General features: G+C 39.8%; 1 protein-coding gene across 12 annotated transcripts in view; it reads left to right on the top strand.

Annotated features, from left to right (window-relative positions):
* Positions 1-16,803, top strand: part of PlexB (plexin B) — a 362,229-nt gene that overhangs the window by 199,406 nt on the left and 146,020 nt on the right. For all 12 annotated transcript variants that reach the window (XM_087356028.1, XM_087356034.1, XM_087356031.1 and 9 more), the window contains exon 4: positions 14,690-14,818. In XM_087356028.1, the coding sequence (XP_087212154.1) occupies positions 14,690-14,818 (129 nt within the window). The remainder of the gene's footprint in view (positions 1-14,689; positions 14,819-16,803) is intronic.

The following is a 16,803-nucleotide window of genomic DNA, read 5'->3' as shown; positions in this document are numbered from 1 at the left end:
ATGGCCTTCTGTATCAGCAACTCCTCTCTCACCAATACCGAGGTGTGTCTGCTGCACATATTTCGAATTTCTGTACCCTGCAAAGTCTAGCTAACAAACGTGGCTTATGTGTAAAACCATATAACCACACAAAATTTCAGGTTTCTGTATTAAATCTCGCTTTTTTCCGCATCACAGTATCTCAGGATTATCGTATTCCCTGTTGCTTGGCGGTCTTCCGCTCCCTCCGTGCAGCTGGGCTGGCTGGCAACGTGTGTATTTGTTACAGTCAACGACGCTCGGAGATACTTTGCGACAAGTATAATTCGTTGTACACGAGAGCCTCTGACATTGTATGTTATCTCTGTGCAAAAGTGGTAGACAGTTTATTTGTTCCTCGGCATGTTTAATGACTAAATATCCCCCGTGTGTACAAGCACCCGTCTTCAGCGTGCTTTATTAGCCTCGCCCGATTGCTAGTAGAATCTGTATCAGCTTTCTTGCCTTCGAATGAAATTGGATTTTCTGTCTCTGCGTAAGTTCTTTTGTGTTGTCTGGGTGTTATGTTTGATCTTGTGAAATAGCAGGAGCAAGTGTTTGCTGTCTCGTCTCTTCCTTCTAGTTTGCAGTGGGAATACGCCGTCTCTTTTGCGTGATCCGCCGACTTGGTGCTGAATAGGACGGCACGAATCGTGGAGCAGTCAGTGTCTTTCTTCCCCGTAGATTCTGTTACTTGGCGATGCTGTTGGTGTAGGGTTCGCGTTGTCGGGCTCTGGGACCTGATGACGCCCCCGGCTGTTACGACCCCGAGGGAAGAACGCCTTCAGGAAATTGGACCTAAAGATGCAATCGCATCAATTTCAGTTCCCTTTTTATCTCGTTTTCTTCTGTTTTTGCAGCCAGCCACAGGCCACGTGCAATATGGAGGAAATTTGTGGAAGAAATCGAACTTCAGACTGCAATCATTGTTCTCTCAGGAAACGATGTGCTTCTAGTATTTGACTCGAATAAACCTACGTTGGGTTCAACCACTCTGTTCGTTTTTGTTTAACATTTACTTTTATATAAATACCATTTTTTCTTCCTCTGTTTCTATCTACAATGCAGTCATAGGCCTGATTTCTTGGACCAGATTCTGTCTTTAGGGTCCTATAAGAATCGCGCGGTATCATCTCTGCACCTTGAATGACAGCTCAACCTCATCTTCGCAGACCTTGAAGAATGGCACAGATTTTATCTTTTCACCTTGAAGAATGGGACAGCTACATGTTATAGAAAGTCACTGTGGTAGAACCCCAAGGAGAAAATCTCATCCATACATTTAAACCTTTGAAGCATGACGTTCGTCTAAGTAATGCTTAAAAATTCAGTTCTTCCCTCAAAGAAAACGGCACGTCTCCATTACTTCTGTTTATTCTCATAATCTTATTAAATCCGTAAATACACTGTAGGCGAAATGCTGGGTTAGAGCGCGTTCATGTACGTGGTACACGTAAGTTACCATTATGCTTTATTGAGTTGAAGGGTCCTGCTACGATGTGTATGCATTTTCGTGCATGTCGATGGACGAAACCTCCGATTTGTAAAGATACCCAACTATCGGATGCAGTGCGTCAGAAGTGTCAAGTCAATTCGGACTCGTTAACAAGTTCAAGGAAACTAATCTCTGGGATGTTAACGTCAAAAGAGAAAGGCGCGTAAGTTCCAAAAACGGTGTATTGATTATAAGTGCAGACTTCGTAAGAAACTGTTAACCATGAATTTGTTCCTTAGATTCGGAAAACAGGCGTGGAACACTACAACATATACACTGATTTTTAAAAGTAAAGAAATTCTACATCCAGCTGTTTGTTTGAAGAAAATTTGTCATGTGTAATGTTTTTATTATTTTTATTTTTTATTTTTATTTAATTTTTTTGCATTTATGAGGAAACTTTTAAGATTTTCCAACTTTTGCCTTTGTACAGTCCTTTAAAGACACTTTTCGCACTGTGTTGTCTCTTTTATTAAAATAAGAAGCGTTAGCACTTTGAGTGATTATGTGTGATAAAGTACACTGAACAGATATATTATCACGTTTTTATGTAGGTTTATGTCATTTGTGTTTCTAGCACATTTATGTGAACACTGGACACTAATAATGAGCCAGAAATTTGTCCAGAATGTTGGCAGATTTATTTTTACAGCCGATAAGCCTAATGTCCTTGTTTTCAAGGATGGAAGAACCAAGGGAGTTGAGAAGCAAATAGAGATTGGAAAAGAGCTGAATAACGGATGTGAGGTTTGAGATTGTGACGGCGGTGAGGATGATGATGTACTGGGTTGTGATGCCGTGTAGACTTGTAGGTGGATACGAACATTTTGAAGAAAAAATAGTCTCCATAGTCATTGCTTATCCGAAACATTGGCTGTCTACGCGGTTTCACAACCCAGAAGATCGAATTTGCTAGACAGTGAATGAATGATTGAATGAAACATTAAGCAAAGCAAACGTGGGAGAAATGGAGAAATCTGGATGGATAGGTACAAAGGAAACACGGTTGTGTTTTGTAGCCATAAAAAGAATAATGCCAGTTAATGGTTGGTGTTGGCCAGAAGAAAGTAGTGTTTTATTATCAAAGACATACGTCAGTTTTTGTGACAAGAGTATAACTGGAACCAGTAAAGTGGATTTAAGATGGCAGGTTGTAGGCCATAATAACTGCAGGATATGTGTGTGTGTGTAGAAAGATGTAGAGGTCGCAGGAGAAGAGGGAATGGAATTGTAGGAACGGAACGAAGTGTGGTGGTAGAGGAAAGCACAAAGCGAAATTGCATTATTCCTTCCTACGTTCGTATATCACTTCCCAGATGTCGGAGGCTGATATCAGAAAGTGACTACTGAAAAGCCTTATAGCACAATTCTGGATATAGGGCAATCGACGAATCTCGCACAAGGAACGCGCTGTTCGAGATTTGTGAAGCCACGTCTAACATCGGAATGCCCAGCAGGACAGGAATTTCTTTCGCACGAAAACTCAAGTACCCGCTGTCACCGAAGGACCGCCAATTAAATTATCAGAAACAGGACAAACAAGTTGCTGTTTACAATTTTAAACGCCTTTATTGCTATGTAAGCACATGCACATTTGATCTGCGAATATTGACAACAGTTCCCCAGGTAGAACAATAGGAAACGCTCAGCAGCTGAGGATGAATGTTCAGTACCTTCGAGATTTTTCTCTTGTGCAATCTCGCACAACAACCACTAAACACTCTCACTTAAATAAACATCGCTTGACGATACTGTTCTGTTTTTTCTTATAGTAATTTAGAACGCAACGAAGAACTATTTGAAAGATGACGTTTCAGAGGTCCTTGCTGCCTCCCACCACCTTCATCGTAGAGACAGCAAGAACATCTGAAACGTCTGTAAACTTCTACCAGACTACACGGCACTACAAGTTAGAAGACAGCCATCTTCGGACTCATCGCCATGAAAACCTCAAATCCTACTTTACAAGGATATATATGGCCGGCTCAGAAGTCAGATACATTTTTTTTCTATTTTTGGAGTGTATCGTGTTTGTTACTAAATTAAACTTTTTTACCAATAGCAATTAAACTATTAATCATAAATTTTCACAAAACACCTTTTATACTTATCCTTGGTGTTAATTTCATACAGCTAAATTAATATAAATATTGGTTTCTGAAATCTATATAAAATATAGGCCAAATTGTTAGAAGTGAAATCCTTCCCGTACATTTATAATGTGCATTTCAAATAATAGGGTGTGCTGGCAGTCTTTCATGAAGTGATGAACTGGTTTGTCCGTGCAAATTTTATGTCCCCAAGTCCTTTGATCCCAGGTTTGTCCGTATATTTTTCTGTGTCTTTGCTTTCCACTGGGACCTCGGAAATATTACATAGATTTTTGCCTTATCAGATGCCTTTGGTCAGTTTTGTTGTCTAAAAGAAACAGTATTGGAGTGGGTCTGAAATTCAATTCCTGTAGGATTGTGTAGTCAATTTATTAAATTTTCACTGTACACGTGAATTCGCTGTGTTGGACTTCACTTCAGTTTTCAGGCCCAAACGAAAAAAGATTAGGTTTCGTTTGCTCCCTCTGGGATGTATAAATTTGCTTTGTATTTCTGGTGCAAGCCTCAGCGGTTCTAAGGAGGATGCGGTTGCCACGCGCCCACTTCCTTGCTAGTGGTCAGTAGCCTGTAAAGGACAGACCGTCGGGTAGAATACAGATAATGCTCCTTGCAGAGACGCAGAGCGGTGGAAATTGCTATAAAGCATTCTTGTCCTGAGGTTTTCTCGGTTGTAGTTGAATTTATAACTTCGGCTTTCGAGGATGAACCGCTCGGAAATGCTGAGTATTAACCAACATTTCGGCAAACGTTGAAGAAGTCACCTGCAATATTTGCCGAAACATAATCCGAAGTCGTGCACAGCAAAACGTGTTTGTCCTCGCCTTTTTTCGTGTTTTTTCTCTCTCTAAACTATGAAATTGTCTTCTGGGATGTCGCCACGTATAGTCTGGTAGAAATTAATCGACATTTCAAAGGCATTTGCTGCTTTCATCATCAGTTCTAGTCTAATTATGTGATGGTTAATTAATGTAAGCATGTCCGGTCTTGTGGTATCTAAGATTTGTTTAAATAGTTTTAAAATCTGACCCACTTATTCTTGTATCCACTGGGTACGGAGGGGGAGGGGTTTTTCGTCGCCGAATAATCGGCGGAAGTGTGAAGATGCATGAAGTCCTCACGGCTACTAAATATTAAATCTTTTCGGGCTATCGTGGACCATGAAACTTCGGTGATATTAGTCATCACGACGGAAAATGTTACCCGAAGATGGAGGAAACATGTTCCTCACAAATTGTGGTAGAAACTCTCAAGACTTCACGACCTCAGAATCCTCTCTTCACTTCGAGAACTTGTATCCCGTCGGAATAACTGTTTGTTGAAAGTCTGCTTCTATGTTGCCATGGCTGCTAGCCCTTGGAAAATTGTGCGGAGTTAAGGTAGTGGAAAATAAGTAACAGTTCGGATGTTTCTGTCCGTTCTCGTAGCTTGTTGTTAATATAATCCCGTTAACAGAGGTTAATCCTTAATCCTATTCATTAAAGAACACCGGCTTTGGTCCACGTCCTTTCACTACTTTTATAATAATTATAAGCTACGGTATGTTTCAATTAGTAGTGAAATGGGAGTCTGTCGTGTTTGTTACACTTAAGCGGTGAATGACCTTGAGAATTCCACCTTTCTCTTCAGGGCTTAGTTAATTAAACGTTTGAGGTAAAGGAGCTGCCACCTGTATACAAAATTAAGGAGGGTCGCGGTCACTGGTTTTGTATTTAGACGATGCCTGGTTTCTTACGTTCTCACGCAAGCTCGCTGTGTGGGCCCACACCTCTCCGCCCCATTTGGCATGCGACATGCTAAACAATGTTTTCGATTACTTTCACGATATATTTTACTACTCCCGTTCTGTTTGATTCGTCTGTGTGAACATGATAAAACGCCCCTCGGTTGTAAAGAGTTCTTAATTTGTGGGCATGCTATTGTTCCATTCTGCAGATGGTTCCGAGTCAGTATGATGGCCGAGGGGGAGGGGAGCAGCTCGCTGGCGCCCTCCGAAGCCCCTCATCCATGGCTAATGCTTGCAACAGTATCTTCAAATAGGCCAGTACCGGCTCCTTTAGAATCCTTGCGTACTTCACTTCGCCTGCTTTGCAACTATTTATGTATATGGACATAATCAGCTGATTTTGTGTAGGTAGACATGACTTTCGATGTAGCCATTCGCCGTCAAAGGAATCTTGTCCAGTTGATGTATAATTTCAGAATTAATTCGGTATCGGAACAGACCAAGGGACTCCATTTGGGAAACCTGAAACGAAATAAATGATCGTATTCAGCAACGAGCCGTTTAAAATTACAATGATTTGATTTTGAAAGTGTGTTCGTTTTAGTGAATTTATTGGGTCTTATTTTTGCCTTCTAGGTAGGGTCAGAACGTGATTAATTGTATGGGGTGCGCATTGAAATCGTTTTGATATTAAGGTGTACGGATAGTGTGAACAAATTTTGGCGAAAAGGATGAATTCTTAGGGCCTTAAAATATCAAAGGTGATAATTTTAAATATATCGTTATAATTTGTAGACACTAGTTTTTACTTATGTGTGTTAGACTTTTGTAAATTCGTACAGAGAATTAAGCATAATCCTGCACAGTTCATGATGATGATGATGATTTTTACGTACCTTGAGACTCTTAAAACACCATTGGAAACACCTACAACTTTCAAACTTGATGGTTTAAATATATGGTTTTTACCCATCAGCCCTAAACTCCAGATACGTTTTTCTCCCACAAAACATCAAATAGGCTACTCAGGATATAATGCAGGGAAAAAATTGCAAAAAATTTTGGCGAAAAGGATGAATTCTTAGGGCCTTAAAATATCAAAGGTGATAATTTTAAATATATCGTTATAATTTGTAGACACTAGTTTTTACTTATGTGTGTTAGACTTTTGTAAATTCGTACAGAGAATTAAGCATAATCCTGCACAGTTCATGATGATGATGATGATTTTTACGTACCTTGAGACTCTTAAAACACCATTGGAAACACCTACAACTTTCAAACTTGATGGTTTAAATATATGGTTTTTACCCATCAGCCCTAAACTCCAGATACGTTTTTCTCCCACAAAACATCAAATAGGCTACTCAGGATATAATGCAGGGAAAAAATTGCAAAAAATAACAACAACAAATCCGTCTAGCCGTTCTTTTGCGTGACTGAAGTTCATGTCGTGGGCTTGATATTATAATGTGCTTCGCTGCTGGTCTAGGTGGAGCGAAGCATGTACACAGTAGTGGCGTGCACGCGCGGCAGGGTATAATTCGTGTAGCAGAGACTGAAACTAAACCACAAATGACTATCGATTAGTAAACAGTGATCAACATTTTAGTCAACTGTCTGAAGGTACGAAACAGAATAATACGGCAACCACAGGCTGCAAGTTGTATTAAAAAAACAATTCTAACTTAATGATACCAGTCGTTCTTAATATCATCAGGGCAGTAACAATTTCTGCAAGTCTACGCGTCTCACTATCCCAGAAGTATATCTCCGTGAGAACCTGAAATCTCACTTGGAACTATTCTGTTCTTTCGATATCACAGTTCGAGTATTCTCCAACCTGGTTGATTTTGTTTTCTGACATTTAACATATAGGCCCTATGCAGTACACGTGGGATCAGTTTGAAAACAGCATGATTAAATGTGTAATGTTTTAAGACGTATCTGAAAAAGATTTCGTCACAGTTATAGTGTAAATGTGTAATGTGGATTTTAATGCGGTACGTAGTGTGGCGAAATTTCGGCCAGCAGGTAACCCGTTGGTTGGTAATTTGTAACAGAATAAGCTTACAAGTTAAGTATCTCGCGTGGAGTTTAAATGTTTCAGTTCGTACCAGAATACACATTATGCGCACTGTAGTTTCTAGTTACCATTGTGACCTGCATTTAAGTGTTTTCATACCGAACCGTTATCAAGAAAAAGGCGAATCTAGTTTGATGTTTTTAATTTGCGTTTACTTTCGTCCGTTTGATTTAATGGCTGTAAATTTATGGACTTGACTTAACTGTCCATTGAAACTTGTTCTGAAGGTGTAGTAATGTATATGACATGTCAGTTCAGGCATTGCGCGTTCTTGACCATGGGTTTGAGAGCTGCAACACGATTTCCGGTGGCCGCAATTTTTTGTAAATCCGGAAAACAGCAATTTCAGAACCGGTGGAGTAATTTCTAGGCGCACTGCTCATTATCTTAGCATTTTAAAACTTTCTCCGTTTTCTATAAAAAAAATTAAAATAACATTCTTCTGTTGCATTTACAAATAACGTGCATTTTGCATTTAGGTGTACATTTTGAAACATCTTTAAATAACGAATTGGGTTACCCTACTATAACTGCAGTACGCGTTCGAACCTATCACTTAAAAAAAGAAGCCGCCTTTGTATTTCGTCAGAATTCCGTGCCCCCGCTGACTCATTGTCTTCACTAATTAACCATTCCCCGCTGTGCCGTGACAAGTGTCCCGTGCATCATGTCGCCGTCTGTCAGCTGGGGCGAGGTGCCTGGCTCTGATAGGCCGCGGGCTTATCGTGAAACTGGTCAACAGGTTTCACGTTTTGAGCGTTATCGCGTACGCTCCGTCCCAGCCAACAGACGCACGGTTGATTAATGTCCCAGTTCATTCTCCGTAGTTCTTTATTAGAGTCGTTAGTGTTATTGGGGAGTGGTTTAATGGGTTACGTAAAGGTCGCCAACATTGCACGAGAAGGGGCGTGCGTGTGTATTGTCGCTCTGAGAATCGAATAGACGATTTGAACATGTTAAGGCCAAAAAGTGAAGTGTGCCGAGATTTCTGGGAGGACGGAAGGAAGTCTGTCTCGGGTTTGGTGTTTGTTAAGTTGCGGTCTCATGGCAACGCTCCAAGCGTTGTTAGCGGTGAAATTAAAATGGCGTTGTTGCGAGAATTCCAACATGAATCGTCCAGTTGGATATACAATTTTCTTTGAGTTGCACTATTAGTTTTGTATTTAATCCTATCGTTATGTCTATGTCTAAATTCCTTTCATTAGCTGTTAAGGCATGTATATTTTTATTCTGTTGCCCTTAATTTCTGGTTCCGTGTTTATTTAGTCAGTTTGGACTATTGTGTACATTTGTCGTTCCAGTAATAATATGGCAGGGGCTACTTCGCTTGCTTACATAGTGTTAATTGTGTGCGCGCGCGAATCTAGGCTCACAGACAGGTCATACTGATCGAGATCATTGCAGTTTTTCCTCAGTCACATGGTTGTAAGATTTTTTTGTTTATATAACTGATGAATAGTAGCAATATGTGGATTGGGCGAAATTTTGACACCGAAAAAACAGAAATTTGTGCTTTGGTATGCATGCTGTTTTGTTTACTTCATTACTGTTATCATCATCATCTTCGTCGCCGCGTATGTACAGAATGCTCCAAAATGTACCCAACAAGTTTAATGGTTTTACGTGAACGACGAGGCATGAAAAATCTCATTCAAACAACATTCGTCTCAGAATGTCAGGTCATTTATTTTATGACGTTTGCACTGTTTTTTCCCCTCATCTTCAACGATCTTTCATAATCTCATCCCGGAATTTGACACCACGCTTTAGATCCTGTCGTGCAAAATTTCTTGTCTAGGTTAGAAATTGAGCCGCTGTTCTGCCCAACTTTGACGCCAAGCATTACCAGGAACGCTCTTCTGATCTTCTCTGGGCTTTCAGTTGATCGAATCTACTCTTCGATGACGAACATCCGCTATTCGGTACTGTAGGATTGAATTTAAAAATGGTTTGGGTACTATAGTGTGTCAGCAAAGTTTGTTGAAATTATAATCACACGTTGCGGAGAAAATTGAGTTTAAACTTGGTAGGTACATTTTGGATCACTCTGTAGTAAAATAGAAATAATCTTTATATTTAATGACTCCCATCTGTAGAGGGAAGCTCCCGTACGCATGCGAGGGATGAAGCATCTGGGGGGGGGGGGGGCACGCCCTTGGTTAACGGGAGAGACCTGATTCTTGAATACAGGCAGATCGAACAAAAGCGTGCGAACATCCGCACTTGTCCTGTGGAAGTGGCGAGGAATGGCCGAAGTTTTGCTCTGTCGCCGCGTGTACCTGCTCAACATCTTTCCTTTATTTCATCTCTGGCTGACTTGAGAGAGAATAAATGCTTTTCTTGAGTACCCTATTATTTTAAGGGAGACTTGAAAATGGCAGTGGCCTGGTATAAATGTGAATCATTATCAAGGCTGGAACATTTGGGTTATGTGATGTTGGGGGAGTCCTAAAGAAATGGTGGCTCTAAAATATGACGCCCATCTGTGTGACATGTTTCTTTTTCTTTTATGTTTCATTAATTCTACAAATAGTAAGATAGTGGATGTTTTAAGTGGTATTGTTTGTAGCTTGTGCGTTTTGCTTTATGACAATTTTCGTTTTTGCTTAGTTACATAAATTGTCTTACCACCAGTAGCTAATATTATGTCATTCTAATATTTAGTGAAAAGCACAGATAATTAAACTCGTTACTGCGCAGTGTTTTTCACTCTTTTGACGTTTAGTCACATAGAAATATTCCTTTTAGCACCGCGTTATCACCTAACAGCCTGTGTTCTTGCCATCTCTTGAGGCTGCAAGTTTCGTAGACATCCATAAGCATGCAGCATTTAAAATTGCGTCGTTAGATAGCAAAGGGGAAGACAAACGATTCCGAACTGTACTGTAGCAATTCTTTCCCTCCGTTAATTTGTTCTTAATTTCTTCCTGAATGAAATCTTGATCTCTTTCTGATGGATATATTAGCAACCTTTATTTTTTGTCCTTTATTCTAACATGAACATGTATTGACTTTTCTTTGCTTTTATTTCTAAATCAATCACTAGCACCTAATACACCTTTCGTGTTTCTCCTTGTGATATTTATAACTTCACCCAATAACAGCCATCAGCGCAGAACAGACCTGATGACTTATTTTAAACCATATGCAGTTAACAACTTTAGATAAAGTTCCTTAACTGCTGAAGTGCATTTCGTATTAAAAATATATTACAGAAGAAAATGATTTACTTCTGGACTGTAACGCCGTGTAGTCTGGTAGTTGTTTGCCTATGATTCAAAGGTCCTTGCTGCCTCCATCATCAGGGCGATGGGGGTCGAAATACAGAGACTGAATATAGCCTTTAGTGGTTTTTGCTCATATGAACAAGTATGAGAGTAGCAAACGAACAAGACTATGGTACATGGCAAGAGAGGGCACATTTTATAAGGAGTAAGTGTCTAGCGCCTACAGATTTACTTTTAAAAGAATTTAAACGCAACTGTGCCTTGATGATAAGTTGCTCTGTCGAATCTTGCTGGAGGTAATTCCTTCTTCATGTGCGCCTGTCATGTGTGTTCCATAAAGACAAATGTGCCTTCGACGGAAGCCAACTATCACGTTTAATTATGAACCTGAAATGAGATGGAGATTAATAGTTATGTGGAAAAAAGTTAACTGGGGGTCTGGGGAGACTGACAAGCGGGAGGCAGGAGGATGTTTTGGTGGTCTAGCACATCGAAAGCTCTTTGACTTTGGACTGGCAGCAAATGTTCCCGTGTAGACCCACTAATGATGATAAGACGCTTTATTTAGTATGAAAGCCTATGCAGTAGTTGATAGACTCTTAAAACATTTATTCATGTCGTGACGTTCCTCGGAGGAATGTTTTTTCTTATAATTACAGAATGGGAACTGTGATGGTCTAAGCTTATTGCTGGGGCGTTGTTTTGATCAGCCTGCGCGTTTCAGCGTGTCGCACACATCGTCGTCATTTCTTGAATTCGCGAGATCTGAGATCGCCTTCGATAGCGTTAATCGGCGTACGAGTTGAGATCGATATCTGCTACACTATACGGCTTAGAAGTTTAGTGTTTCAGTGTCTTTTCGGAACAACTGTGGCTTGTAATCCATTTTGACCGGGTCGTTTTATGTTGTTACGGATTTCAACAAGTTTTAGTCGCAGTTATAATAGTCATAACATTTGTGGATTTTATTTTACTTTGAACAGTCGATCGTCTCTAGTAACAAACACAGCCTTCATGTTTAATCGTTAGATTTTGCAAGCGGATATAACAACCATTTTGCGGTGAATGTAATGAACGTTTATATGGACTGGATCAGTCTCCAGTGAAAAAGAAGCCAATACAAAACAGAACAGTGGAAGAGAGTTGAAGTTCTCATGGCGGCGAAGTTTTCGATGTTCGTCGTCTTGGTTGTATGTTTTGACACCAACATTTCGGAGAAACATACTGTCTCAATCCTCATATACTCAGAACTGACACAAGAAATCATGCTGTGTTAGTGTTGTTCTAATGGGTTGTAACACCGTATCTTCATATTCAGCCCTGAAGTTTGATATGATCTGTTTCTCCGAAACTTTTTTATCTACCTGCAACTCCAAGTCTGCACAGCCCTGAAAATGGAGACACCCTGTTCCTCCGAAACTTTGGTATCTACCTACAGTTCCAAGTCCACATAGCCCTGAAGATGTAAACAGTATCTTCCTCCGAAACGTTGGTATTAACCTTCAAATCCGTCAGTGGTGTGGTTACTGAGTACACGGACGCATTTTAAACTATTCGGCAACGAGAATTCCGGAAACATTGGAGAGAAGTGCGTGACATTTTCGGTTCCAGAGCCTCGCTTCGTGCACAAAGCGCGCAGGGATTTGCTGTTTTTAGCTGTGGGTAGGAACGAATACAGATTTATTTATTTATTTATTTTTATTATTTACTTTGTTGAGTCATACTTTATTGACAATTTTCCATTCTTCATACGGTGTTTTTCACATTATTTTGTTAAAATCGTTCCTGTTTAGGCTGACTTATATGTTCATGTGGTTTCTTTTGGGAGAAGCATAAACCACATTGGAGCTTTGTGTAGAGTGTTGGCTGCCAATTTGTTCGGTTTACCACTTCCGGGGATCGAAAAAAGTAACTTGATTTTTATTGTATTCATGCCTCCCACTTCCTTTCACGTGTTTTCTGTTTAAGGGCTGGACGTTGTATTTTGCACAGAATGCCTGCATGCTACTTTCTCCAGTTTCATCGTGGAAGCTGTAATTTTAAACAGTATTTTACATTAGTATCTTTAATTTCACACGATTGTATATCAAAATTGTTTAATTTAAGGTCTTGGTGCAACGTATATTCTCATCGGTTTCTCATTTACGGAATCTTCAGAAGTGGAAGTACGATGAACGAACTGTGCGGAATGACAGGGATAATAGGCTTGTGTAACGATTATATGTGTAAGTAGGATGGACGTAACGAGTGGGCTACCAATATGATCTTAGCGGGTTGAGCCTAGTTTTGTAAGATTTTACGTTTGTTACTACAGTTATAAACATAAGAAATCTATAATCATGAACTTTTGCTCACAATTAAATATTCAGAATTTCAGTGACGATCTTAAACTTTTTTCCCCGATGTTTTGTGCCATTGTAACCTAAAAATTGTGACATCTTAATCCTTAACATCATATAATTAATTTATTGTAATGTTTCATGTTCCAACATACAGTTTAAATTATATATGTATATCTTCAGACCAGTGACCTTTGTGACTTTGTGCAGTGAAGTTTAAATCAGGGGCTAAACTCGAGGTCTAGACCTGATATACTCAGCGAAAAACAAGTATAATGCGTATAATCTTCATTCAGGTCGAGATTGAGTTTGGCATTTTCCAATCTACCCAAGTAATTAAGTCGTATATTTTAACAAACGTTCCGTATTTTTTTAAATACACAGATCAAAGGAATGTACATTAATATGTATCACTTTAACCCTTTGAAACCGAAGCGCTTCTAATAATAGTCCGCACCGCAAAGAAAACACCACATAACCGTTACAGATATCAGTTGGTTAAATATGCTTAAGGATGTAATTGATATTTACAGGGACTGTTGTACGAAACCCATGTACAGAAAATGAAAATTCTGGTGCTAATGCAGCCTGTACGTGTAGTTATCACTGGGCTTTGAAGGGTTAATGACACTCCTTCGTAAAAAAAAACCTTTGGACTAAGCTGTAATTCGATGTTATATATGTGTTTGGTCTGTCATTTCTGGATTTTTCTTCTGCATCGTCTCTGTTATTCGAGTCTTATGTGATTTTAGAGTTTATTCGGGCATCTGTTTTCGTGACAATACATGCCATATTTTCCTTTCCTGCCTATTTCACATATTGCTCCTCACAGTACGCTACTAACAATACAACAGACAACGCTAATCGACTAGGCGCCTACCTGTGAAAGCAAGTAAATAAGTACGAAGCGTGAATAGAGACTGTAAGAGAAGTGGAAGGAATTTGTTGTCCGCCCATTCCAAGAGTCTGTCGTTTCAACAAAAGGGTTGCGCCTGTTTATAAATATGTATTTGAATTAATTCACATCATTTTCCACGCGATGCCGATTATTTCGGAGGGAAATACCCGACTTTGTTATGAACACCGTTGGAGAGAAACGGGCTAATGTTAACCCCTTTCATGTCGATAACGGTCAACACCACATTTCATTTACAAATACCAGTAGCATCTGCTTGAACTGGCAAATATTGTTGCAAATATACCTCTACTCCATTGAAATCTTGGGGGGGGGGGGGGGTGTTTACCGAACCTTACAAAGCACGAAAAATAATTATATAGATGTTTCTGAAGAATTGTGTGCCTTTTTATTCATGGCCAGTTCGATGCGAGGAAGTCGCCGAAGCGTCTGCCGGTGGGATCATGAAATTTCGGTGTTTTGTCGGTCAAAGTAGGTTGTGGTAAATCGGCGTTCAGAGTTGTAAAACTGTCAGCTCATTTTTAGCAAGGTTTTCTTTCGACTTGTGCTGTTCATTAACTCTCCACAGACATCGGGACCAAAACATACACTTACATAAGTGTAAAAATAACCGTACAAATTCAAGGCAAGAGAGTGTCCATCTTCATTCCCACTCCCGATTTTGCCCTTAAAGTAACCACTGCCCACCAGAATAGTGCCCCCCGGCCCTCCAGCTCCATGTGTTTCGAACATTTCTACTTTGTTACCAAGTAACATCAATCTTCTTATTTCCAGGTGTTACTGTCCGGCGCACTTGTTGGGTCTGAGTACGAGGAGATCACAGTTGATCCAGGTCGCGCCATATTGCCAGACACGACGGTTACACCGGCTGGTGATTTCCTGTACGTTCTTTCAACGGCGAAGGTAAGACCCTCGCAGAAGGCATTTCATATTCATTCGCGCCGACATTGACAATAACGACAAAACAAAATGTCCTGTCATTGAGTTCGCCCCTTGACTTTTAATGAAGTAACGCGTAGAAACTAAATGTCAGACACTTTTGCAGTAGGCGGGAATAAATTATTGCCCGCATCACACATCAACTTACAGTTATGAATGACACTTGAAAGCCCACACAAACGCTGTTATATAAAAAATAAGAATTTAAATATCTTCAAGGCAGAAAATCCTCCAGGTTCAAATTCGTAATGTGTAGTTCTTATTGTCTGAATCATGCGTACTAATACTTAGAGCTTGATTTTACGATAAACGGCGTCTCGAATCTCGAAATGAAATATGGCCGTTGCTAGAATGACTTTCAATAAACACGCTGTAATTCATACCGAACTTGCATACCGAAAATTCGTTCAGACACTATCATCTTCATCTTTCGTGCAGCATTACTTCTCGAGAGTGCATAGTTTGTCATTCCCTTGCGATTATGTGTGCCTGCCTCGTATGCCCTAATGTACCTCTGGTGTGACAGAGTTGAAGGCAGACACAGAAAAGAACATAATATATTGTTTTAAATAAAATGAGCTCCCTCTCCCAACCCGTGCCTTTAAGTACAAAACGTCGTATGCGTATTTATTATCTTCTCCACCTGTTATATGTAAATATCTATGCGATTTAGCATTTGTATACTTCACACTTCATATAGCCTCTTATCTTAACAGGACCTAGCAGGTTATCTCTGTGGTAATAAAATTTATTTCTGTTTGAGAAGTAGCCTGTTCTAATCCATTCAGTGAGGTGTGTGTAGTTTCGCTTTAGACCTTGTGGGTTTACGACCGTTTGTTTCCACGATTTTAAATTCGCCGTTCATATTTTTCACTCATCTCGCTAGACAATAACATAACATTGTCGATGTTTTCCGTGAAGAAACCTGTAACTCTGTAACTAATTACGTCATGGTAAACGGAGTTTCCTTGAAAAGAGTGTCATAAACAGTATTAAAAGGTGTTGACAACTGCATTCTGTATTATATCTTGGCCTAATGCCGGGAAACGTCTGGTTTCAGTAACCGTACCAGTCTAGCCAGAAAGAAAAGGAATGATTTAATCGATTTTCCTTCGTACGAATAATTTTACATGGCAGTGGAACTACCTTTATTGGTGAGGAAAGTGTATTCCCTGCATATCAGGGACCAATTATTTGCAGGTAATTTCTATATGTGTTTGTGTTGAAGAAGTTCTCGATTTTATAATGTCTTTTTACAGTGGCATTTGCCTGTATGAAACTCTTGTCCTCTTGGCTGTCCATTTCATGTTTCCTTATACACATTAACATCGTATGCTTCTCTTTTAGGCTTCGTTATTAATTTAGAACACACTATACGAAATTACTGTTAAATAGAGTGCTATAAACTTACGAGGTAAAATTAATTCCCCATCTGCCTTTAGTTCATTGAAGCACAACTTGAAATCACTGTTTATAATGCACCGTTGGGACACTGCATAGAGTAGAGTCCGTATGAAGCTGTATTGTGTTAGAATCATGCATAGTACGTCATAACCCGAGGCAGTTTGAACCAAATCCCTTTAGCAGTATTGACTGATGTTTATAAGCAACTAATGTAAAACCAGTGGAGGTTGTGTAGTCGGAAGTTTAGTCACATAGTGTGAGAGTTGGTAAACCCCATTTCAGCCTAGTAGACTGTGTTAATTGAAAACGACTGGGCTACAGTTCTGCCAGAAAACACACACGTAACATCGTACTATCAAACTCAGGTAGAGTTGATGTTTCAGTAATGTGTTTACCACATGTCTCGAGACCTGGGAAGCCTCTGCTGGTTCTGATGAGAACTATAATGGTTTGCTAGTGCAGAACAGTGCTAACAAGTGTAATTGCATAATGGATTGAACAGCGAGCTAGTATAGAGCTGAACACACCTGACTGGATGTGTGGGA

Source organism: Zootermopsis nevadensis, unplaced genomic scaffold, assembly GCF_977971745.1.
Source record: "Zootermopsis nevadensis isolate Lab colony 2312 unplaced genomic scaffold, Znev_1.0 Znev_ptg000025l, whole genome shotgun sequence".
NCBI classification, from domain to species: domain Eukaryota; kingdom Metazoa; phylum Arthropoda; class Insecta; order Blattodea; family Termopsidae; genus Zootermopsis; species Zootermopsis nevadensis.
Note: the sequence above shows the minus strand (reverse complement) of the source record. Positions and strands in the feature narration are given on the sequence as shown.